The 25050-nt window shown below is 35.3% G+C and overlaps 1 protein-coding gene across 6 annotated transcripts in view; it reads left to right on the top strand.

Moving 5' to 3' along the window:
• BANK1 (B cell scaffold protein with ankyrin repeats 1) overlaps positions 1-25050 on the top strand; it is a 310335-nt gene that overhangs the window by 28101 nt on the left and 257184 nt on the right. For all 6 annotated transcript variants that reach the window (XM_021938668.2, XM_017958886.3, XM_017958885.3 and 3 more), the window contains exon 2: positions 13664-14062. In XM_021938668.2, coding sequence (XP_021794360.1) covers positions 13664-14062 — 399 coding nt within the window. The remainder of the gene's footprint in view (positions 1-13663; positions 14063-25050) is intronic.

The raw sequence follows: 25050 nt of genomic DNA, 5'->3' as shown, positions 1-25050 counted from the left end.
TATTTTGAAAGGAAGATAAAGAGAAACCACATTCACATAACTTTTACTATAATATACCGTTACAGTTGTTCTATTTTTTAAATAATTTTTGTTGCTATGCTCTTACCATGCCTAATTTATAAATTAAATTTTATCATAGACATACATGTATAGCAAAAAAGCTTAGTATATATAGAGTTCTATGCTATCTGTAGTTTTGGGATCTGCTGGGGGTCTTGGAAGGTATTCTCCATGGATAAAGAAAGATTACTGTATTTTGGGGTTTTTTTAGTTTACTGTGAGGATGGGATTTGACAGTTTCAGATATATATATTTTGCCTTTCCTACCATAATAGTCCTCATTCTCTGTTAGGATTCTGACATTTGCTATGTATACGCATTTTCACCAAACATTTCTGGCTTAAAAAATACCCACAGGATACCTCTGTGGTACTCACATGGGCCCATTGGAATCATTATCATATATACTCAAGGCAAAATGTCATTTACTATTACACCTGACTTCTATAAATTCCCAAAAAATGCCATGGTGCTATTTTCAGTCTTTGGGAATTTTTTATCAGTTAAGACCAGTAACTAATAATTGCTAGAAGATATTCCTGAGTATTCTGAGTATTATTTTTTCCCTAGTACACGTGCCTTCAGGTCACTCTGACGAAGGCTTGGAGGAAGATTTATGATATCCATGTTTAGCATCATAGAAAATCTCTTTTTCAGAGGGACCTGAGTTCCCTTCAGTCAAAGTCATCTAAGTCTATAAACTAGGGAGCAGTCTGTGAATTTCCATTATAGCAACGTAAGTATGTTTTTGCACCCCAAACGAGAATTGTTTTGTTTATAAAGATGATATAGAACCTTCATAGGCTATACATTTTAGGTTTACATTACATTTGTAATCTGTATTACAAATATGTACACTATATATTTCATTCCTAAGGACCATCAGATGAATTAGATACCACCACAATACCTGCAGTGAAAAACACTTCTATTATTTATATTGTCTCTAATGATTGAGTGTTACCGTTTGTTCTCTACCAACTCAGACTTCATTATTCTCCATTGACATCAAAAGTTCAGTTCAAAGGTCTAAACCTAATCATTGTGTCTATGCTACAGAAGACAGACATCACAGCACTTTTGATGAATATATTTCTTAATGCTAGCAAAGGGAACATCAGAACACTCTAGAGTAGAGGTCAGCAAATGATAGTCAGTAGACGAAATCCAGCTGGTGTCCTGTTTGTGTATCACCTGTGAGCTAAGAATGGTTTTTACACATTTAAAGTTATAGAATCCGGATTCAGCAGCACATCAAAAAGCTTATCCACCATGATCAAGTGGGCTTCATCCCTGGGATGCAAGGCTGGTTCAACATTCGCAAATCAATAAACATAATCCAGCATATAAACAGAACCAAAGACAAGAACCACATGATTATCTCAATAGATGCAGAAAAGGCTTTTGACAAAATTCAACAGCCCTTCATGCTAAAAACGCTCAATAAATTCGGTATTGATGGAACGTACTTCAAAATCATAAGAGCTATTTATGACAAACCCACAGCCAATATCATACTGAATGGGCAAAAACTGGAAAAATTCCCTTTGAAAACTGGCACAAGACAGGGATGCCCTCTCTCACCACTCCTATTCAACATAGTGTTGGAATTTCTGGCTAGGGCAATCAGGCAAGAGAAAGAAATCAAGTGTATTCAGTTAGGAAAAGAAGAAGTCAAATTGTCCCTCTTTGCAGATGACATGATTGTATATTTAGAAAACCCCATTGTCTCAGCCCAAAATCTCCTTAAGCTGATAAGCAACTTCAGCAAAGTCTCAGGATACAAAATTAATGTGCAAAAATCACAAGCATTCTTATACACCAGTAACAGACAAACAGAGAGCCAAATCAGGAATGAACTTCCATTCACAATTGCTTCAAAGAGAATAAAATACCTAGGAATCCAACTTACAAGGGAGGTAAAGGACCTCTTCAAGGAGAACTACAAACCACTACTCAGTGAAATAAAAGAGGACACAAACAAATGGAAGAACATACCATGCTCATGGATAGGAAGAATCAATATCGTGAAAATGGCCATACTGCCCAAGGTTATTTATAGATTCAATGCCATCCCCATCAAGCTACCAATGAGTTTCTTCACAGAATTGGAAAAAACTGCTTTAAAGTTCATATGGAACCAAAAAAGAGCCCGCATCTCCAAGACAATCCTAAGTCAAAAGAACAAAGCTGGAGGCATCACGCTACCTGACTTCAAACTATACTACAAGGCTACAGGAACCAAAACAGCATGGTACTGGTACCAAAACAGAGATATAGACCAATGGAACGGAACAGAGTCCTCAGAAATAATACCACACATCTACAGCCATCTGATCTTTGACAAACCTGAGAGAAACAAGAAATGGGGAAAGGATTGCCTATTTAATAAATGGTGCTGGGAAAATTGGCTAGCCATAAGTAGAAAGCTGAAACTGGATCCTTTCCTTACTCCTTATACGAAAATTAATTCAAGATGGATTAGAGACTTAAATGGTAGACCTAATACCATAAAAACCCTAGAGGAAAATCTAGGTATACCATTCAGGACATAGGCATGGGCAAAGACTTCATGTCTAAAACACCAAAAGCAACGGCAGCAAAAGCCAAAATTGACAAATGGGATCTCGTTAAACTAAAGAGCTTCTGCACAGCAAAAGAAACTATCATCAGAGTGAACAGGCAACCTACAGAATGGGAAAAAATTTTTGCAATCTACTCATCTGACAAAGGGCTAATATCCAGAACCTACAAAGAACTCAAACAAATTTACAAGAAACAAACAAACAACCCCATCAAAAAGTGGGCAAAGGATATGAACAGACATTTCTCAAAAGAAGACATTCATACAGCCAACAGACACATGAAAAAATGCTCATCATCACTTGCCATCAGAGAAATGCAAATCAAAACCACAATGAGATACCATCTCACACCAGTTAGAATGGCAATCATTAAAAAGTCAGGAAACAACAGGTGCTGGAGAGGATGTGGAGAAATAGGAACACTTTTACACTGTTGGTGGGATTGTAAACTAGTTCAACCATTGTGGAAAACAGTATGGCGATTCCTCAAGGATCTAGAACTAGATGTACCATATGACCCAGCCATCCCATTACTGGGTATATACCCAAAGGATTAGAAATCATACTGCTATAAAGACACATGCACACGTATGTTTATTGCGGCACTATTCACAATAGCAAAGACTTGGAATCAACCCAAATGTCCATCAGTGACAGACTGGATTAAGAACATGTGGCACATATACACCATGGAATACTATACAGCCATAAAAAAGGATGAGTTTGTGTCCTTTGTAGGGACATGGATGCAGCTGGAAACCATCATTCTTAGCAAACTATCACAAGAACAGAAAACCAAACACCGCATGTTCTCACTCATAGGTGGGAACTGAACAATGAGATCACTTGGACTCGGGAAGGGGAACATCACACACCGGGGCCTATCATGGGGAGGGGGGAGGGGGGAGGGATTGCATTGGGAGTTATACCTGATGTAAATGACGAGTTGATGGGTGCTGACGAGTTGATGGGTGCAGCACACCAACATGGCACAAGTATACATATGTAACAAACCTGCATGTTATGCACATGTACCCTAGAACTTAAAGTATAATAATAAAAAATAATTTAAAAAAAATAAAGTTATAGAAAAGAAGAGGAGAAGGATAAGGAGGAGAAGAAGGAGAAGGAGATTCCAAGTGTGCCGCAAAAGCTAAAGTATTTACTATCTAGCTGTTTACAGAAAGTTTGTCTACTGACCCCTCCTCTATGTCATAGCAGGGAAATTCTGGCATTGCAGCCTTATTGACTGTAGGCCACCATGGAATCTAAGCTTTAATTAATCATTCTAATAGGCTGTTAATACTATCACAGGTACTTGAGATAATACATTAAGTCCTGAATGCTGTTAAAATACAACCATATTGATAAATTCAGTCAGATCCAATCTTCTGATTCATCTTTCTCAGTCTAATAACCCTTAAAATTCATTCCGTACATACTTTGCAAACTCATGCTGATACATATTGGCAATATCCACGAACAATTTCTGAATATTAAATCGTTTTTTGTGGAATTTTCTCCCCTTCCCTTTTGTGGGCTCTAACTCTAGTTACTGATTCAAGAGGCAAGCAGTGAGGGATGTTGGCGTCTGTACTAGGAAAAGTTGACATTACTTGTAAGGCAATTGTCTCAAGTGAAGTTTTAAAAAATGTTCTTTTTTAAAACTTTTATTTTAGGTTAGAGGCTACATATAATGGTTTGTTACATAGGTAAACTCATGTCACGGGGGTCTGTTGTACAGATTATTTCATCACGCAGAAATTAAGCCCCGTACCCAATAGTTACCTTTTCTGCTTCTCTCCCTCCTCCCACCCTCCACCTTCAAGCATACCCCAGTGACTGTTGTTTCCTTTTTTGTGTTCATAAATTCTTATCATTTAGCTCCCACTTATAAGTGAGAACATGTGGTATTTGGTTTTCTGTTCCTGCATTAGTTTGCTGAGAATAATAGCTTCCAGCTTCATTCATGTTCCCATAAGACATTATCTCATTCTTTTTATGGTTGCATGGTATTCCATGGTGTATATGTACCACATTCTCTTTATCCAATCCGTCATTGATGGGCACTTAGGTTGACTCCATCTCTTTGGTATTGTGAATTGTGCTGCAGTGAACATTCATGTGCATGTGTCTTTATGGTAAAGTGATTTATATTCCTCTGGGTGGGTCAAATGGTATTTCTGTCTTTAGGTCTTTGAGGAATTGCCATACTGCGTTCCACAATGGTTGAACTAATTTACACTCCCACCAACAGTGCATAAGTTTTCCATTTTCTCCATAACCTCACCAGCATCTGTTATTTTTTGGCTTTTTATTAATAGCCCTTCTAACTGACATGAGATAGTATCTCATTGGGCTTTTGATTTGCATTTCTCTAATGATCAGTGATATTGAGCTTTTTTTCATGTGAGTGTTGGCCACATGTATGCCTTCTTTTGAAAAGTGTCTGTTCATGTCCTTTGCCCACTTTTTAATGGGGTTGTTTGCTTTTTTCTCTTGGAAATGTGTGTAAGTTCCTTATAGGTGCTCGATATTTGACCTTTGTCAGATGCGTAGTTGGCAAAATTTTTCTCCCATTCTGTAGGTTGTCTGTTCACTGTTGATACTTTCTTTTGCTGTTCAGAAGCTCTTGTTTAATTAGATTCCATTTGTCAATTTTCACTTTTGTTGTGATTGCTTTTGCTGTCTTTGTCATGAAGTCTTTGCCCATTTCTATGTCTAGGATGGAATTGCCTAGGTTGTCTTCCAGGGTTTTTTTTTAGTTTTGGGTTTTACATTTAAGTCTTTAATCCATCACGAGCTGATTTTTGTATATGGTATATGTCTGGTTTGGGGTTTTTTGTTTGTTTGTTTGTTTGCTTGATTTTTTGAATTGAGGAGGGATTAGTGAAGCATTCAAACTAACAGCAAAAATTGTTTACTACACTAATGACATAAGGGAAAGGAAGATGGTTATTGGAATTGCATGAAAACTGGATCCATGAAAAAAAAGTCATAGAAAAATGGCCACACAAGAAAGCAGCCACTGTCCAAACTAAAATGGAGGAGTGGGTGGAAGGCCAATAAAAAACCCTATTATTCTTCCTTCTCATCTGATATTCTGATGGTGCTTTCAATCAAGGTAGGCATGGAAGCCTGGGTGATGTAATCCATAAGGGCCAGCCTCCAGGAAAGAAATCAGTCTGGGGGAATCATAGAAAATAATAAGATTCTGAGGAGATCATTCTTGATGTTGAATTGGAGAAATGAGAAGCACTTGGCAAGGCGTGGTGGCTCATGCCTGTAATCCCAGCACTTTGGGAGGCCTAGGTGGGTTGTTCACTTGAGCCCAGAAGTTCGAGACCAGTCTGATCAACATGGTGAAACCTTGTCTCTACCATTAAAAAAAATACAAAAAAATTTAACCTGGCATGATGGTGAATAGGTCCCAGCTACTCAGGAGGCTGAGGTGGGAGGATCGCTTGAGCCTGGGAGGTGGAAGTTGCAGTGAGCCCCAAGATCATGCCACTGCACTCTAGCCTTAGTGAGACCTCGTCAAAAAAAAAAAAAAAAAAAAAGGGCACTTAAGAGACTGTATGAGATAGTAATGTTACCATAATTCACTGATTCTAACAATTTATTTTATTATTCAAATTCTCTAAAGTTACCATATTTTATTGATTCTGACAATTTGTTATTCAAATGCTCTAAAGTTAAAATTTATCTTTAAATTTGTAGTATATTATAGTTTTTGATCACAGCATTCTCTTCTTAAAGAAACAAAATAATGGGTGGTCTTACGTCTTGGAATGAATACTTTTTTTTTTTTTTTTTTTTGAGACAGAGTCCCACTCTGTCACCCAGGCTGGAGTGCAGTGGCGCAGTCTCCCCTCACTTCAAGCTCTGCCTCCCAGGTTCATGTCATTCTCCTGCCTCAGCCTCCTGAGTAGATGGGACTACAGGCGCCCACCACCACGCCCCGCTAATTTTTTGTTTTTTTAGTAGAGGCGGGGTTTCACCGTGTTAGCCAGGCTGGTCTCAATCTCCTGACCTCGTGATCTGCCCACCTCGGCCTCCCAAAGTTCTGGGATTTCAGACATGAGCCACCGCATCTGGCCACCACATTTTCTTTATCCAGTCTATCATTGATGGTATTTAGGTTGATTCCATGTCTTTGCTATTATAAATTGTGCTGCAGGGAACATTTATGTGCATGTGTCTTTATGGTTGTCTTTGTACTCTGTTGTTAGTTTCTTTTGTGGTGCAGAAGCTGTTTAGTTTAATTAGACCCTACTTGTCATTTTTTGTATTTGCTGCAATTGCTTCCTAACAGCCATTTCTAACACAATAACTTTCCCAAATCGTCACTCACATTTTCTCTTCTTTTAATACAAATTATTAAAAGGTGCAAGATGTTCTCAACCATGATATCTATATCTTGATAAAAAATATATTTTCAAAAAAATTTCTTTTAATTCCCATTCCAATGTATATAAATAATATAGACAATATAGAAACTTAGGAAATAATCACTTATTTTATGCATATATATATATATTTTTACCTTTGTAAACCTTATTATTGTGGTTTTTGGGAAACTTTTGAGTATGGTCTTCCTGCTTTCAGATGTAGACAGTCTTACTGGTAAGATCTAATATTTCCTGACTTCTATTGTCCTTGCCATGTGATAAGCACATTGTATGATTTTTTTCAGTTAGTACTTTCAACAACCCTATTAGGTACTTGTGTTTTATTCAATTTTATGAATGGCCCAACTAGATATAAAAAGTGATTAGAGATGGGATTAGAACATTTTCAGTTTATATATCCAGGGTTAGGAAGACTTCACAAAATAATACTGTAACAATTAGTGCCATGCTTTTTTATATAGAAAAAAAACCCCTTCCATGGTTGCTGTATGAGACATAAAAGTATCTGTTTGCATCTTAGAAGAAGAAAGTGGAAAATTCTGAATTTGCATAAAATTTTTTGCTGGTTGTTCTTCACCATAGCTGAAAAGCATGATCTTAAAATTATGTGTTAGTACCTTCCTGCATTTGAAAGAAAGAACTAAGTTAAATAATGTAAGTGTATAGAAGAAGACTCCTGTAGAAGATTTGGAAAAATGGACTTGAGTACAGGTATTTGATGATGAGCCCATGAAGCTCTAGTGAGAGAATGGAGAAAGATAAGAAACGGAGAAAAGACAATGTGTGTATTAATAAGCAGAATAACACAGTGAGGAGTTACAATTCAATACCATGGGGACTTTCTGATTACTGTGTAAAACAAACCTCAGAATTGCCCCATTGCAGGTTGGATAAGCTGAGTTATTTACACATTTACTTCTGATCCTCACTGCCTGAGGTTGTCCCCCTATCTTGGTGCACTAAATCCCTGGAACTAATGAGCTGCTAGGCAGGTGCACAAACTGAAGAAGTACTCTTAGCAGCAGAGAAAGTCCTCAGGCAATAAAGCAGAGGTCAGAAGTGGTCAATATGCTTAATAACTGACCACTAAGCAGTAGCTGGTGGTCCAGGAAGATATGAGATGTGCATTCACAGCGCCCGCTACACAGATTTATGCAGATTATACAGAAAACGCTTCATATGTGAATGTCCCACTATGAATAAGTGGAATTAGCCACTTTCCCAGAGGAGAAATATTAGTTATGGTGTGTTTCACTACATTCAAACCTTTGAAAAATCCCCAGTTTTGTTCCCATGTTGTACTAGAAATAACAGTACAAAGTTGGAATGTAAACTCAATTGAGTTATACTTACTGTGTAATTTAAGTAATGATATATGTGTGTGTGTGATTATATTAAGATTAATGTTCTTGTTGTTACTGCTGAATCCATTATGGCTGTAACTCATTTTTGTTTTTGTAATTTTCTGCTTTCTTTTATTCTGCCGTTTGGTTACCAGTTAGAAAAATGTAATATTGAAAGGATGCATTATGCAATCTTTTTCCATTATGCACAATCGAAACATGGGTATGAGATTGGCTCTTATTCAAAAAGAAGAAAATCTGCCATTTGAAACTGTGCATATGGAATAAGAAGAATTTTAATATATGTTTAGTCGCATTCTTTTGGTAATATGTAATGTAACCTGGTTTTGGTGGAAAAGCAATTATTGATATAAATTATTGATAAATATTTCTTTCAGGTTTGAACATTTGTTATAGAATATTTAAGATAAATAAATAAGGCATTATTGAATCTGAAAGAATATGGTAAATTTATAAAAATTAATATGGCTGTATTTTGTTCCTACTGAACCATTATATAATGCTGTCACTTTATGATGCAAGACTGTAAGATGTACATTTAAAATAATTTATTTGAAGATCTTGATTCCATCTTCAATAGTATTGTCTTTTTATTATGATGAAGCTTTCCAGGAATGGAAATTATATAGTTCTATGTTTCAAGTTTATCATCTATTGTTTCATTGCAAAGCCTATAAAAGTTGACCAATATTAATGACAGTAACCCTCCTTAAATGGGGAGAATTACTTAGGGTTGATTTAATTCAAGTGTATAAAATGAAGTACAGTGCAAGGCCACTGGGCTACTTTTGAGAATTTATAAAGAACTATTTTGGGGCCTGTGGGCCTAGATATTATTCAGGTACAAACTTTTTTTCTAGAAAAAGGGAAAAGAAAACCATGGCTTATTAAAAGAGTTTTTATTAACTTTTATATTTCAACACAACTTAGTTTCGCATGAAAAGAAAGAAAGTCAGCATAAAGATCAACAACTATCTTTGTGGCTCTGATAAATAACTTAAGCCCTCTGAGCCTCAATGAGAACATCAGTAAAATAAGACTAACAGGACCAACTCCGTGCAGTTCAGTGAGGATTAAATGAGGTTATACATGTCAACTGCTTAGCAACATGCCTGGTACATAGAAAGCCTCAGTGAATAATAATTGAGAAAACCAAAGATTGAAATACTGAAATGACTTCATCTGTAGAGAAGAAAGGAATGATATTTGATGTCAAATGAGGATATTGAGAAAATATACGTCAAATAAAAAGGCTCAATTTTCAACATAAGTAAAAATGCATCTAGAGTATTGAGAAAGACTACCTGTGCCATTTTCTTGGGCTTTGAAAGACAGGTTATGATTGCTTCTAGTTTTGATTCCATATAGCTGTCTGCCAATTGTGATACCCAGCCAAATAACATGGGAGTATTAATTCTTTACGTTAACATATACTCATAGCTCATTCTACAATTTTCTTGATTTAAATTATAGAGTCAAAAAGTCAATTCTGTAAATTCTTCATAGATTACTCTACTCTTGGAGTGCATGATATGTTCTGTTTCCTCTTTCTCCTTGGTAGGAAACCAGACTCCCAGTAAGCCTTCACATACTGTGCATAGTTAAGAATACCCCACAGGCTGCTTGATATTGACTAATCTAACTCATATCCCTGCAAAAAATCTACCGTAATCTTTTAAATAATATTATTGTGTCCTTTGCTGTTAGAAGTTAAAAGTATAGGGTATAGGGCAGGGCAGACTGCCCGCATTGGAGTCCTGATTCTAATACCACTTCAGTTTTCCCATCTGTAAAATGAGGATAACATTAATACTTAACTTAGTAGTGTAATTGTGAGAATTAAATGAAACAGCATATGTGAAACACATAGAGACCTAATTTATTTTAAGTGCTTGATAATTTTAATTATTATTAATTTTATTTATACTCCTATTATTTTTATAACTGTAGACCAAATTATTCTGGCTATATGCAATATGAAGAAAACCCTCCTTCTACCATTCCTCAAACATTAAAATACTGAATTATGGCATATTATTCCTGTTAAACTATTTATTTATTTAGCATGCAGGCTGGGTGAGATACTACACTACTACACACAGAATTACAGAACTATATTGATGATTCATATACAACTTACACGTGATTCCCATATGTTTTCTGTCAGATTTTTTCTCACTTGCATACATAAATATGTAAAAAAATTGTTGAATATCTGTTCAAGAAATTGTGCTTGGCATTGTGTAGGAATTGGATTGCAAAATAGCTTTATTTATCTGCCCTCAGAGATAATATTTATATTGAGAAAAGACAGAAATACATAAACTCAATAATTTAATAAAATACAAAAGATCTCAGAATCATTATGGTTTTCATTGCCACATCAGTGGTATAGAAAATACATGCTCTGCTTTCAGAGGAAGAAGATGACAAGAGTTTGGTGTTTCATTCTTTGTACTCATGATAATACTGTAAAAACTGATATTTAAAAATGATTGTATTTTGTAAAATAAGGTTATTATAAAAATATAAGCAATATGGAAGAGTGAAGAAAAAGAAAGTCATGTATCTCTCAAAGTCCTCTCTCTCATAAACAATTGTTGCTAATGATAGAATTATTTTAGGTAAATAGTCATGGAGGTACTATTTTATTAAAAATGAGATTAGACTTTACATGCTATCTTTAAATATAAATTTAATTTAAAGTAAAACTAATGATATATTAATTTTAAGATAAAAATTTCTTTGAGTGCTTTTTAGATTGTTTATTATTGTCTAGGGAAAAATGATGATACAGAAATATTGAATGAAGTCATTATTTTAAATTAATGTTTCAAATTTAGGCAGTGTTAAAGGATTACATTCTATTGAAGATGAGGTATGTTTTACTTTCTCCTCCCCAAATGCTCAGTTTTTCCTGCTGTGTAATCACTTTTATTTCATGAAGTTAACATGTGCATTTTGCAGTGCAATCATAATGCCCTCAGCATTTAGTTGTTGTTCTATATGTACATGTATTCAACTCACCCTATTCTTTTTCCAAACTTGCTTTCATTTCCTTTTACTTTACTTTGGTTCTGCTATTTTTTGGCTGGATTTTCCTCTATTATTTAAATTTCGATTACAGTTACACTTTCATGTAAAACAATGATAAAACATAGTGAAAATCGACAGTGCTTTACTTTCCCTTTCCCCAAATACCATTCCACCCTTCTAAGAACCTTAAAAGCCATAATTTTTTCAAAGTTTCTTTTTTTATTCTTTTGCATATTTCAAAAGATACACATATATTATGATTTCTTGATTTACTAATTTTAGCTATTATCTATTGTCTTCCTGTAATACATAAGATAGATATTTTTATACTTTTGTTTGTCTTACTCTTCCCTTATTCTCCATAATATTTAAATCTCAACTTGTCATTAATTAATTAGTTTTTACATTATTATAACTATAAACACATGCACACTATTGATCCAAATAGTCTATAATTATCCTGCTTACTTTTGTAAATTTTGGGGCTTTTTTCTGGAGTTAATATTTACTTCATTTTTTTGTTTTTTGTGCAAAATATTGAAATGTACCTCTCTTTAATTCTTTTTGTAAATGCCCTATAAGACCTGTCAAACCTCCATTATTAGCATATTTTCTCTAATTTTTCAAATACATGTGATAATGTTACAAATGCTTTACTTATTTCCTATAGCTTTCCCTCCCCAAGTCATCTAGCTTTTACAGGTTTATTGCAGTATAACTTATATCTAAGATATGTAGATGAGTGAATTTACATATATATATGTTACATGTATGTATATCTCCATAAATCTCTACCACCTAGATCAAAATACAGACCATATCCAGAACTCCAGCAGGCTCTCTCATGCCTACTTTAATTTGTTAATTCTGCCCTAAAATATTCGGATCTGTATCACCGTGAATCAAGTTTTCTGCTTTGGAACTTTATATAAATACAATTATGCAATATATACCCTTTCTTATTTCACTCAATGTTATGTCTCTAGATTCATCCATGTTGCATGTGGCATTGTTACATTCTTTTTCATTGTTATGCAATATTTTATAGTATGAATATACTGTAAAAATTAGTTTTATAAAAATTTTCCTATAATTCATCTGGAAATTGCTCTGAAGAAATCAACACCAACCTCACATTTTTCTTATCGTGGTGACTTGGTTTTCCTTCCTGGATATGTGAAGAAATTTTATAATTATCATTAAGTCAAGGACAATGTAATCAAGATTTCTTTTCTTTTCTTTTCTTTTCTTTTCTTTTCTTTTTTTTTTTTTTTTTTGAGACAGAGTCTAGCTCTGTTGCCTAGGCTGGAGTGCAGTGTCACGATCGCCGCTCACTGCAAGCTCTACCTCCTGGGTTCAAGCCATTCTCCTGTCTCAGCCTCCCAAGTAGTTGGGACTACAGGTGCCCACCACCACGCTCGGCTAATTTTTTGTCTTTTTAGTAGAGAAGGGGTTTCACTGTGTTAGCCAGGATAGTCTCGATATCCTGACCTCGTGATCCGCCCGCCTCAGCCTCCCAAAATGCTGGGATTACAGTTGTGAGCCACCGCGCCCAGCAAGATCTGTTTTCTTTAACAGTTTTAGTTGGAGCCTGATTGTTTCACACTGATCCATAAAACTGGCTCCTTTATCTTTCTTATTACAAGGATTTTCTAAATTATTAAAAATTATATGTTTTGCAACATTTTAATGTGTATATTATTCTCTTCTACTTCAGGTTTTTGGATCATCCTTATACTGAATCTTTTCTGTTTTTAACTCTCAACTAAATGTATCGTATTTTCTACAGTTGTGTTAGCCTTGTTCTCCTCCTTTATTTATTTATTTTTTTGAATTACTATGAAAATATCAAGCTTTTCTTTTGGGCCAGAAGTTAAAATATTATCTATAACATTATCTATGTCTAATCTACTCATTTCTTTTTCTAATTTATTTATTATCTGGGTAATGGTATTGTTTTGGCTCTCAACTTCTTTTCTTATTTATTATACTTTTTCTTATCATTCTTTTTAAAATTTAAATCAACTTATCTTTGAATTCTAGTTTTCTTTAATCTATGGTTTTTTAATACTATGAAGGACTTTCATATAATTTTTCTCTGGTATCAGCAACTTAATATATTGCCTAGTAAGCATATTAAAATTTTTGAAAAATAATAACCTGCTGATAGCATTGCAAATATAAGAAAATATTTTTTCTTTTTCAGGAAATACAAAAGACATCATAATGATATATGAAGAGGATGCTGAGGAATGGGCTCTGTACTTGACAGAAGTATTTTTACATGTTGTGCAAAGGGAAGCGATCCTGTTATATCGCTTGGAGAATTTCTCTTTTCGGCATTTGGAGTTGCTGAACTTAACCTCTTACAAATGTAAACTTTTGATATTATCAAATAGCCTGCTTAAAGACCTAACTCCAAAGAAATGTCAGTTTCTGGAAAAGATACTTCATTCACCAGAAAGTGTAGTTACTTTGCTTTGTGGAGTGATGAGTTCACATCAGCTTTATGAATTATTAAATATCTCTCAAAGCAGATGGGAGATCTCAACTGAGCAGGAACCTGAAGACTACATCTCTGTAATCCAGAGTATCATATTCAAAGGTAATGTTGCCAAATCTTCTTTGTTTTATTTTTATTTGTTTTTTGTAATTAAAGAATTGCAAGTTTTTAGAACCAATAACTGATGTTAGGATAAAAATAAGAAAAATGAGAGCTGCTTTTATTCAACAGTATATTGTACTGTCCACAAAATACATTAAGGTTCTTAATTTTTAGCTCCATTCCAATCAAGGCTCATTCGTTGTTCTAAAAATGGCTTATAAATATATTCTTCAGGGCAGCCTGGATGAGACCATGGCAGAACAAGTATGGTATGCTCAGCCATATGACAGTTTGGTTCTGGAAACTGGTTTCTTATATAACTGGTGAGGCATGAGTTAATATACTGTAGTAGTGTTACCAGTCAGTAACAGTTCAAGGTTTGAAGGTCTGGGTTACAATTACAGAGCTTTTAAAATTTTCAGCTTGTAACCTTTAGATAAAATACAAGGTCCCATTAATTAATTAATTACGTTTCCATGTAATAATCAAAATGCTGCAACTTACTAATGTTAAAGCTTCTCCCTTCCATAGTTTTATTCTGCTTGGTGTGAAAGGAGTGCTGTGGTCAGCTGCTTCCCTGGTTTTCTTAGTCTGTACTTTGCTCTCAACTCCCAGTCTTCCAACTATGGTTTCATGGCTTAAAGGGAAGGAGTGAAGCTATTATTTTATCTTGGCCACATCAGATTAAAAGTTGCCTCTTTTTCTTGGAGTAAATTTCTGAGTTTTTGGAAATCCCTTATTTGCTGGGAATGTCTCTCCTGCAGTTTCTTAATGAGTCAAATGTTCTCTCTTCTCTAAGATCATAGCTGTGGTTATCTAATGCATGTAGATTCTTACTGTTGAGTTCTATGGCTCATTCATATGTCTCTCATGATGAAAATGGCACTGAGATATCTCCTGGCTGGGTGTTTCTCCTACCTTGTCCACATCTATCTGACGATAAACCTTCCTTTATCTCCATTTATCTTTTTCCGGACAAACTCTGGGCATACAAGCCATTCCCAGAGTATCTATCACCATCCTGCCCTCAGAGCAGCAGTACAGCAACAGTCTCTTGCGTTTAGTAATTTCCAAACCTGGGTCCAGCACAAGTGTTGGGAGTTCTGGAAATCCAGGGAACCTATATCAACCGCAAATGGTTCGCTGGAAGCTCTTCTCACTATGCTTCTTTCCTGGTGGAAAACAACTTTCTTCTCCCTCTGTCGCCCAGGCTGGAGTGCAGTGGCTGGATCTCGGCTCACTGCAAGCTCCGTCTCTCGGGTTTATGCCATTCTCCTGCCTCAGCCTCCCGAGCAGCTGGGACTACAGGCATCCGCCACCTCATCCAGCTAGTTTTTTGTTTGTTTGTTTGTTTTGTATTTCACCTTGTTAGCCAGGATGGTCTCGATCTCCTGACATCGTGATCCGCCTGTCTTGGCCTCCCAAAGTGCTGGGATTACAGGCTTGAGCCACCGCGCCCAGCCTGTTTTGTATTGCTTTGAGACAGAGTCTCACTCTATCACCCAGGCTGGAGTGCAGTGGCATGAACTTGGCTCATGGCAACCTCCGCCTCCCAGGCCAAAGCAATTCTTGTGCCTCAGCCTCTGGAGCAGCTGGTATTACAGACATGCACCATCATGCCCGGCTAATTTTTGTACTTTTAATGGAGACGGGGTTTTACCATGTTGGCCAGGCTGGGCTCGATAACCTCAAGTGATCAGCCCACTTTGGCCTCCCAAAGTGCTGGGATTACAGGCGTGAGCCACCACACCCGGCCCAAATTCAATAGTTTTTAAAAGCATTGTCTTAGTTGTCTATTGTTGCACAGCAAGTTTCTCTAACTTTTGGTAACTTAATAAATAATGGTATTATCAGTTTCTATGATTTAGGAATCTAGGAGAGGTTTAGCTGGGAGGTTCTGGAGCAGGCTTTGTCATGAGGATGCAGTCAAGCTGTCCGGAACTAAGATCCTCTGAAGGCTCCACTGGATGAGGATCTACTAACAGGGCTTACATTGTTGACAGTTTCCTTTGTTGTTGTGATTTTAATAATCCCTTGGTTGGCGGAAGGTCATTTCTAATCATTCCTGAGGAAGGTTCCTTGGAAGCAATGTTTCTGAATTCCTGCATGTTTAAAAGAGTTTGTCTCTTGTCTTACACTGAAGGTAGAGTTTGTCTGAGGAGAGTATTGCTATTGCCCTTCTGTCTCTAGCATTGCAGAATTTACAGAATTTGTATTTGCCTAGCTGACTAAAGGATTCTTATTTATAGTTGAAGTTTAGTGACTTTACTAGACTATTTTAGTGCTGACTATTCTGGATTATTTTTCCCAGGGACATGCTTTCTTATTTTTGTTTTTATCTTTTTCCCAAAATGTAGATTCAACTCTTCTTTTGTTTCATGAAGAATTTCTTAACTTATATGTAAGTTTACGGTTTATTTTTCAGGGATTCCTTTTTTATGTATTTTGGATATCTTTAGTCCGAAGTGCACTCTACAATTTCTCTCTAATCCCTTTTGAGTCTATTAATATCTAATTAACTTAGTTTGCATTTTCACTTTAACTTTTGCTACCATTTTGTGCTTCCAGGAGTCTCTCTTCCTCTGTATTACTTCCAATCTCTTTCATTTTTATAGCACTTTTACTTTTTCTCATTGTACCATTTGGTTGAGCACTTGTAATTTAAAATTCATCTCCTGTTCTTAATTCACTCACCTCTCTCTAACTTCTTGCATATCTGCACTATATAATTGCTTTCAAAAGGTGATTTCTATTCATTACATTAAAAATTCACGGTGAAATGTTTGGTTACAATTTTCAACTTTGTTTATGGTAATATGTTTTTAGTTTTTGCTCCCCATCTCCTTTGGTTTTCTCCTTTCCTCTTTTCCTGCCTCCCTTCCTTGCTTTCTTCCTCCCTCCCTTCCTCCCTTCCTTCCCTCCCTCTCTCCTTCCCTTTCTCCCTTTTCCCTTTTAGTATCTTTATATAGATTCTATGCTTGTTCAGGTTTTCCTCCTCTCCTCTCCTCTCCTCTCCTCTCCTCTCCTCTCCTCTCCTCTCCTCTCCTCTCCTCACCTGTCCTCTCCTTTCAAGACAGAGTTTCACTCTTGTTGCCCAGGCTGGAGTGCAATGGTGTGATCTCCGCTCACTGCAACCTCCGCCTCCCAGGTTCAAGCAATTCTCCTGCCTCAGCCTCCTGAGTAGCTGGGATTACAAGCGTGTGCTACCACACCCAGCTAATTTTGTATTTTTAGTAGAGATGGGGTTTCTCCACGTTGGTCAGGCTGGTCTCGAACTCCCGACCTCAGGTGATCCGCCTGCCTCAGCCTCCCAAAATGCTGGGACTACAGGCATGAGACACCACGCCCGGCCTCAGGTTTTCTTATGTGTCGCTGAGAAAAGAGAGTTTTTTCAGTCCAGCCAGTGGAAATAGACAGAGTGGGTTTTGTTGTTTGTTCTGTTTTGCTATTGTTGTTGTTATTTTACCATGAAAGACTGTACTTCTCTGCTTCCACAGATGTAGACTGCTTTCTGTAATATGATTTTTCTGTATAGTTCTTCATTTAACCTCACTTTGTCTACTTTTTAGAACCAAACTGCTTCCATAGATGCTTCTCCCTCAAATTGTTGCCTCATATCTATAATGTGCCCTTAGCCTTATAGGAAGTATGTTTGCTGGCTCAAATCTGCAGCTTCTGGACTGTTTCTTCAAAGTGTCTTTTCTCTGTTTCCTCCTGTACACCCTTACGCTCTATTATCACTGTTTTAGGAAACAGTTCATTGAATTTGGGTCTAGAATTTCACTGTTTCCTATTTCCTCTAAATAGGATATTTGCATAATATTTCCTCATTGTCTGTGTGTTGGGATGATTTCCAAGAATAAAAAGGGGAAATATTCACAATACACTATAATGTTTAAACTGGAAGTTTTCAAGTTTCTTACGATCTCTTTTGCTCTCTTGTTAGTATTCCTCAAGTACATTAAACTTTTTTGAGTGAAAAGAAAAAAGTGTTACAATAGGAAAATTATTTTTTTAAATCACAATAAAGCACAAGTAAGCATATGCTACTTTTCTCCCTGAAGATTGTTAGTAAAATTTTAGATGGCTCCTCACACCCATAATTTCTGTTTATTCAAAAAACTCATGTTATTTTGGCCACTTGAGCTATAATGTCACTATTATGTAAAAATATTTGATATATACCTTTTTATTGCTTCAGTTGTTTTGTTTTATAATGAGTATTTTTGAGTGGATATGAAAGTGGTATTCTGCTATGTCTTCAAATTATATTTCTATTCATACTTGATGAGAGAAAAACTCACACCTTGTAGACAACACAGTACTATTTTGGAGACACTATTATTTCTCATCTGCCCACATTGATTTTGGTCTCTGATTTCTTAGAGTAACTTAGATATGCCAGTTGGAAAATATAACCATCTTATTTGGAAAAGGATGTTCAAATATAGTGTATTTTTGTCTGAGGTACAAGAATGCAACCAGAAGCATATAGTTGTATTTCTAAGTCTACAAAATGGTAGCAATTTCCAAACTGCATAAAATAACTTTTATATGTGGGTTGTGTCCTTTGAAAAAATTGGTTCTATTTGCTGTAGTCTATGCAGTGATAAATTTGCTTAAGTGCTCTGCTAAATTATTTTATGTTTATGTTGCCATAAGACATAAAGTCTCGTATTTAAATTGAGATCAGTCAAAAAAAAAAATTGGTGAAATAGGACAAAGAATGTGGAATGCAGTTTTTACTGTTCCTTTTCTACTTTCCCTCATTCCATAAATAAATTATACAAAGAATAAGGGGAACTTATTATTCAGAAACATGCTATGAAAAAGAGAATAATAACAATGCCAAGAAAGTCATGTAAATAATTAAATGTTCTAATATATTAATATAAGACAAAGAAAAATCAGAGGAAATTTTAAGAAAGAGAAAGCTATTTTATAATTAATCAAGGCTCCAGAGAAAATTTTTTAACATTAAAAAAGTTTTTTTAAAAGATACAATAATTTCTGTTTTCTCCAAGTATTTTATTTCCTTTAAAGGAATTAAGGAAACCAAATTTCCTATCTTCTTAATTCCCAAATTGGGAATAACACAAATCCAGATGTATTTCCTCTTTTCTGTGTGTTTTATAACCGTTTGTGTGACATTTCTTCCTTTTTCTGTCCTCTATTTGTTAGTTTTGGTTTGTTACCTAATTTGCTTCTCTAGTCTTTCCACATTTATAGGTGATATAAATAATCTGATCTGAAATTGTTATAAAATCAACGACCATTTCTGAGTATCACGAACATGTACTTGAATCCTTCGGGTTTTCAGGATCCTGGCACCTCTCCAAGACCTCTGACCTCCCTTGTTTTTTATTCTTGACTCTGCCCCTATCACTTCTGGACCAGGTACCCTGGTTTGCTTGCAACCCCTGAGCTACCCTTTACCAACAGCTCTCTCCATGGCTTATTTTCTCATATTTTCTTATTGTCCATTAACAGGAAAAAAACTTCTAACTCTTTCTTGAAGAACCTTAGCATTTCCATTTTGTTTTTCTATTACCAAACCAAAGATTTCAAATTTTTAGCTTTATTACACTCTTTTAAAGAAGGATAAAATGAAGAGTAGTAATGTAACAGTAGAATTATTGGAAAGACAAAACAAAACAAACAACACAACAGAAACAAACTATGCAGAAGCATTGTTCTCCTTTCTTTCTGTCTGTGCTGTGTATTGCTTAAGAACTCTGACTCACTGGACCTTCCTACAACTGGTCAATGAGATGTTGTAGCCTTTCAAATGAAGTCCTCCCTTTTTGCATGGTCTTTCAGCTCTTTGAAGATATGGCTCCAGCATGGGTGTCCAGGACATTTCTGTCACCAGCATTGGTGTAGACACAGACTGTATAGTAGGGTAATTGCATCATTCACCATTGAACAAACACAGCCTTTCCATTTTTGCCTTCACTCCATTGTTCTTTCATTTTTCTCTTCATCTGGAGTATCCTTCCACATATTTTCAGTTGAAATCTCAACCATCCTTCAAAGTCAGCTGAAGAGTTGCTTTATTAATAAATTCATCTCAGATCATTTCTGCTTGAAAAATATTTTCCTTATCTAATTTTATTAATTTTGATTATTGCTTACTTATGACTTTCGTTACATTCTATATTCTCTGTAACTATTTTTTACCATTTTTTTCTTCTCCTTTTTGCTGCTTTAAAAATGGAATGTTGTTAACTTTCTTTTACGCCTGTTGCGGTGGCTGACGCCTGTAATCCAAGCACTTTGGAAGGCTGAAGCAGGCAGATCGCTTGAAGCCAGGAGTTGAGACCAGCCTCACCAACATGGTGAAACCCAGTCTCTACTGAAAATACAAAAATTAGCTGGGCGTGGTGGTGCACACCTGTAATCCCAGCTACTTGGGAGGCTGAGGTAGGTGAATCACTTGAATCTGGGAGGTGGAGGCTGCAGTGAGCCCAGATGGTGCCACTGCACTCCAGCCTGGGCGACAGAGCGAGACTCCGGCTCAAATAAAACAAACAAATAAACAAACAAAAACAAAAAAACTTCATTTAAAAAAATGTCAGCATTCTCAACATCAAAAAAAACCCACAAACCCAGAAAGCACAAGTTGTGTTTCTAAGTGCAAATTTATAAATGTTTATGGTATAGTTTAGTTTTTCTCTTTGTTGAAACCTCTTGATGAAAGGTTTACTGTAGGATTCTTGTCAAGAATATATAACCTCAATCTAATCATGAGGAAATATCAGACAAATCAAACTGGGAAATTTTTGTGGAATCAAGGAAGATTCTGTAAAATAATTGCTCTGTACTCTTCAACACTATTAATTAAAATCAAGAGGCTAAAAGAAAGGGTGAATTATTATTTCAAAATAAAGTAATCCAAAGCCATCAGCTCAGCACTATCCCAGAGCTTTCCCCGTCTTCTACATTCAATTAATTTCTGTGGGAACTGTATCTTCGTTCCCATTTCTCATCCATTGGCCTAGATCTTCATTTTCCATTTCACAGTCTACTACTAGAACCTCCCAGCTGGTGGCCTTTTTCCTCCCTATTTTTCTAAAACACACACTATATTATGGGCTCTGTGTCACCTATGGAATAAAGTCAAAATACCTTAAAGTGGCAGACAAGACCTCTCATAATAAAATATTATGTAAAAACATTTTTTTAATTAGCAGGATTTAAAACACTTACTTTGATTGTTCACAAATTTAGACAATAATCAATTCTATCAGTAAATGTGTAATGATAATTTAGTATATTTAGGACTAAGACTGGTACAACTGTTTTTGTGCTTCTAGAATTTATTAAGGTTTGAAAAATTATTAACTGCCAACTTTAAGACTCAGGGATTGAATACTCACTTTTTTTTCTTTCTCTAAGAAACTAATAGTTCATTATAACTTCAGAATTCCAATTAAAGTGATGGATTGTTTGAAAAGAATATTATTCAAAAAGTCTGAATTATAAATTGAGTTCAGGTATCTGATACTTTACACAAGGGTTTTATTGTGTCCCAAAGAGTTTCTCTGGCTTGCATGATTTAATAAAGTCGTTCAAATTATTTATAAGACTGTAAGGACTAAGGTTTCAAGGATTTTTCCCTCAATGTATGGTACATATTCAATTTCTCTTTGAAGAAATTTTTTATATATTAATAAATTCATCTTTTTAAATTCTATTTTTAATTTTTTTTTAAATGTCATGTTTGGTCATTCTTATATATATGAAGAATGAAACTCAAACAACAAAATGATTAGTAAAAATTTATTAGTCCTAGACACCAGAATGTAATTACGATTTGTTTATTGCTAATAAAAGATAAAGGCATTTGATCAGGATATTTTTAGCGTGTTGGTAATGGCATTTTGTATACGACTCTGGGGAGCTTTTCTCCTCTCCCTCTCCCTCTCCCCTTTACCTATCCTCTCTCCTTCTCCTCTCTCCCCCTCTCCCTCTCCTCTCTCTTCTTTTTCTTTTCTTTTTTGAGATAGGGTCTTGCTGTGTCACCCAGACTGGAGTGCAGTGGTGGGACCCGGGCTCACTGCAGCGTCCACCTCCAGATTTCAAGTGATTCTCGTGCCTCAGCCTCCTGAGTAGCTAGGATTACAGGTGTGCACTACCATGCCCAGCTAATTTTTTTTTTTTTTTTTTTTTTTGTAATTTTAGTAGAGATGGGGTTTCACCATGTTGGACAGGCTGGTTTCCAACTCCTGGCTTCAAGAGATCCACCCACCTTGGCCTCCCAAAATGGTGGGATTACAGGCAGGAACCAACATGCCTGGCCTCTGGGTAGCTTTTAACCATATTCATATTATGAATGTATGCACCCTATTTCTGAGTTCTACTGCCTCCCTTTTTGAACCAAAAACTAAGGTACACTATTACATATTACTCAGGATCATTGTGTTATTAACAACTTAGAAGTTAGCTTATGGTATTCTTTGCTTTCCAAAAATCTTACCTTTCTTTAGATGATTTCCTCTTTATCTTTGCTAAAAGCTGATTTTTTTTTCACATTTCAATGCCACATGGGAAATGATCGTCTGCTGCATAAACAGCACGATTCCAAGGCTTTTCTGAAAATTAACTCTAGTGTTAAAGGGAAGAAACTATGTACAGAGTCCATGAAAAAAACAAAATTTTACTGTCTCTTATTATAAATTATCTTGTTCTGAAATCTATGCCAAGACAGTTGGTATCCTGAAGTCTACCTTTAATCCAAGGCCCAAAAATATCTACACTTATGTGATAATTGAGCCATCCATTGGAGGGAGAGTACACCTTTGAGCTGTGTTTGACTTGAACATGCCCTCCCTTAGCTGGTGACCAGCCACTTGGTAACCTCAATAATTATTTTTCAAGACAGACACTTTAAACTTTATTTTCTTAACATCAGTAACATTTTCTTGTTCACACACATTTATGCTGGAAATTAAGGTATAGGATCATATGAGATTAGTTAACAGCTTGATACAAGATGATGTATCTGACACTGTTTTGCCATATTTTTGTATTTCACACAGGGAATAGAGTGAGAAACTCGTACATTTTAACTTTATTCTTGACTGAGAAACGCAATAGGTAGTTTAAACTAAATTAAGAAATTAAGAATTTAAAAGTCAGACATTTTATGATATCACCAAATGAGAATTCACTTACACTCATTTATCGAGGATATGTATTTTTAACCTTAAGTTTCCACGAGTGATTTCAAATTACTTTTACTAGTGTCTTAATATTCTCATATATTGAGAGAGTTGAAAATTTTAATATCCCATATTATAAGCTGCATAATAGAAGGGTTGAAATTACATGGTTTTCTTCAGGAACTATATTCATTAAATGTTTATGGTTGTGCTCTTTATGAGGCAATTATGATTTCCTTTTGATTGTAAGAGAAATATTAAGATATATGGAAATCATCACAAGTGCGCCTCTAAAGCTCATCTCATATCTGAATTTTTTGACTATTAATAGTATCATAATGCTACAAAATGTATTTCTAGAGAGGTGAGTAATGCTCGTCAATCCATTTAATAGCTTCCCATAAAAGGAAGCTTAACTGTTATTCAACATTACTTTCTATTCAAGTACTTTTGTAGGAATTCAATTTGACTAACATTATGGAAATTGAGAACCTGTATTTTCAGCCCCATTATGCTACCCTATCCCCTAATAAATGCTCTATCATCCCTTCAATTCTTAAGCAGGGAGGATTTGTCTGAATCATTGCTTCATTATTCACAATGACCAGCACCATATGCAATAATTATTTTTTTGTTCAACTGGCCAAGTTCATTACAACTCATTGAACTTATTTTGGAATATGAGAAAGTGTGATTTATATCTAATGTGTAATTGTTTCTTAGGTTTTCATAACTTTTTAGAAACTAGGACAAAGGAGATACACAATTGCTTTCTTCCCATATTCGTTCCAAGATAGCTACTATATAATTTCAAATATTTAATTTTATAGCATATTTAATCTCAATAAATATATGACACCTGACTTTGAATTATGGACAATAATTTTTAAATTTAAAGAAAAAATATGTATTTTGAGAGAAGGTTTCACTCTAGAGTGCAGTGGTGCGATCTCAGCTCACTCCAACTTCTACCTTGCAGGTTCAAGCAGTTCTTATATCTCAGCCTCCCAAGTAGCTAGGGCTACAAGCATGCACCACCATGCCCAGCTAATGTTTGTATTTTCAGTAAAGAAAGGGTTTCACTATATTGGCCAGGCTGGCCTCAAACTCCTGCCTACGTGATCCACCTGCCTCAACCTCCCAAAGTGCTGGGATTACAGTCATGAGCCACCATGCCCAGCCTAAAATTAAATTATGTGTATATTTAAAAGCTTTTTATTTTTCTAATTATAAGAATAATACATATTCATTGTAAAAAAAATCTGAATAGTACAGAGAACATAAAAGAAGCAGGAAGAAAATGTCACTTAGAATGACAATACCCAGAGGCAATCACTGTTAACATTTTGGCATATTTCATTCCATATATAATTCTGATTGTGCAGAATATAAACTGTTTAAAAGTTGAGAGAGTACTTGCCAAATATGTACATACAAACGTTTTAAAACAAAATCATAATATGTTAGAGGAAAAAGCAAGGTATAAATTATAAGACTAAACTTAAATGAATATGTGAATAATCTTTTTTTAAATTAAACAAAATCTGAAATGATAGGCCAGGATTTCAAATTTTGCCTTTAGCTCAGAAATGATGTATTGACAACTGTTCCACGAGAAATGAAAATCTCACTGAAATCAAAGTTGAACTCCAATGAAAGATTCCAGTTTGGAATGAATAATTCAAAATAATGAAAGCATAGATTCAAATGGTAATAATCTTAATTACACAGAGTTGTTCAATATGTTGATGTAGGGAGGAGCAAAAATTTTATAGATAAGCAACTCACAGATGAATTATTATGAAAAATAGAAGTTATAAATGT

The sequence above is a fragment of the Papio anubis genome, chromosome 3, assembly GCF_008728515.1.
Source record: "Papio anubis isolate 15944 chromosome 3, Panubis1.0, whole genome shotgun sequence".
Taxonomy (NCBI): Eukaryota; Metazoa; Chordata; class Mammalia; order Primates; family Cercopithecidae; genus Papio; species Papio anubis.
Note: the sequence above shows the minus strand (reverse complement) of the source record. Positions and strands in the feature narration are given on the sequence as shown.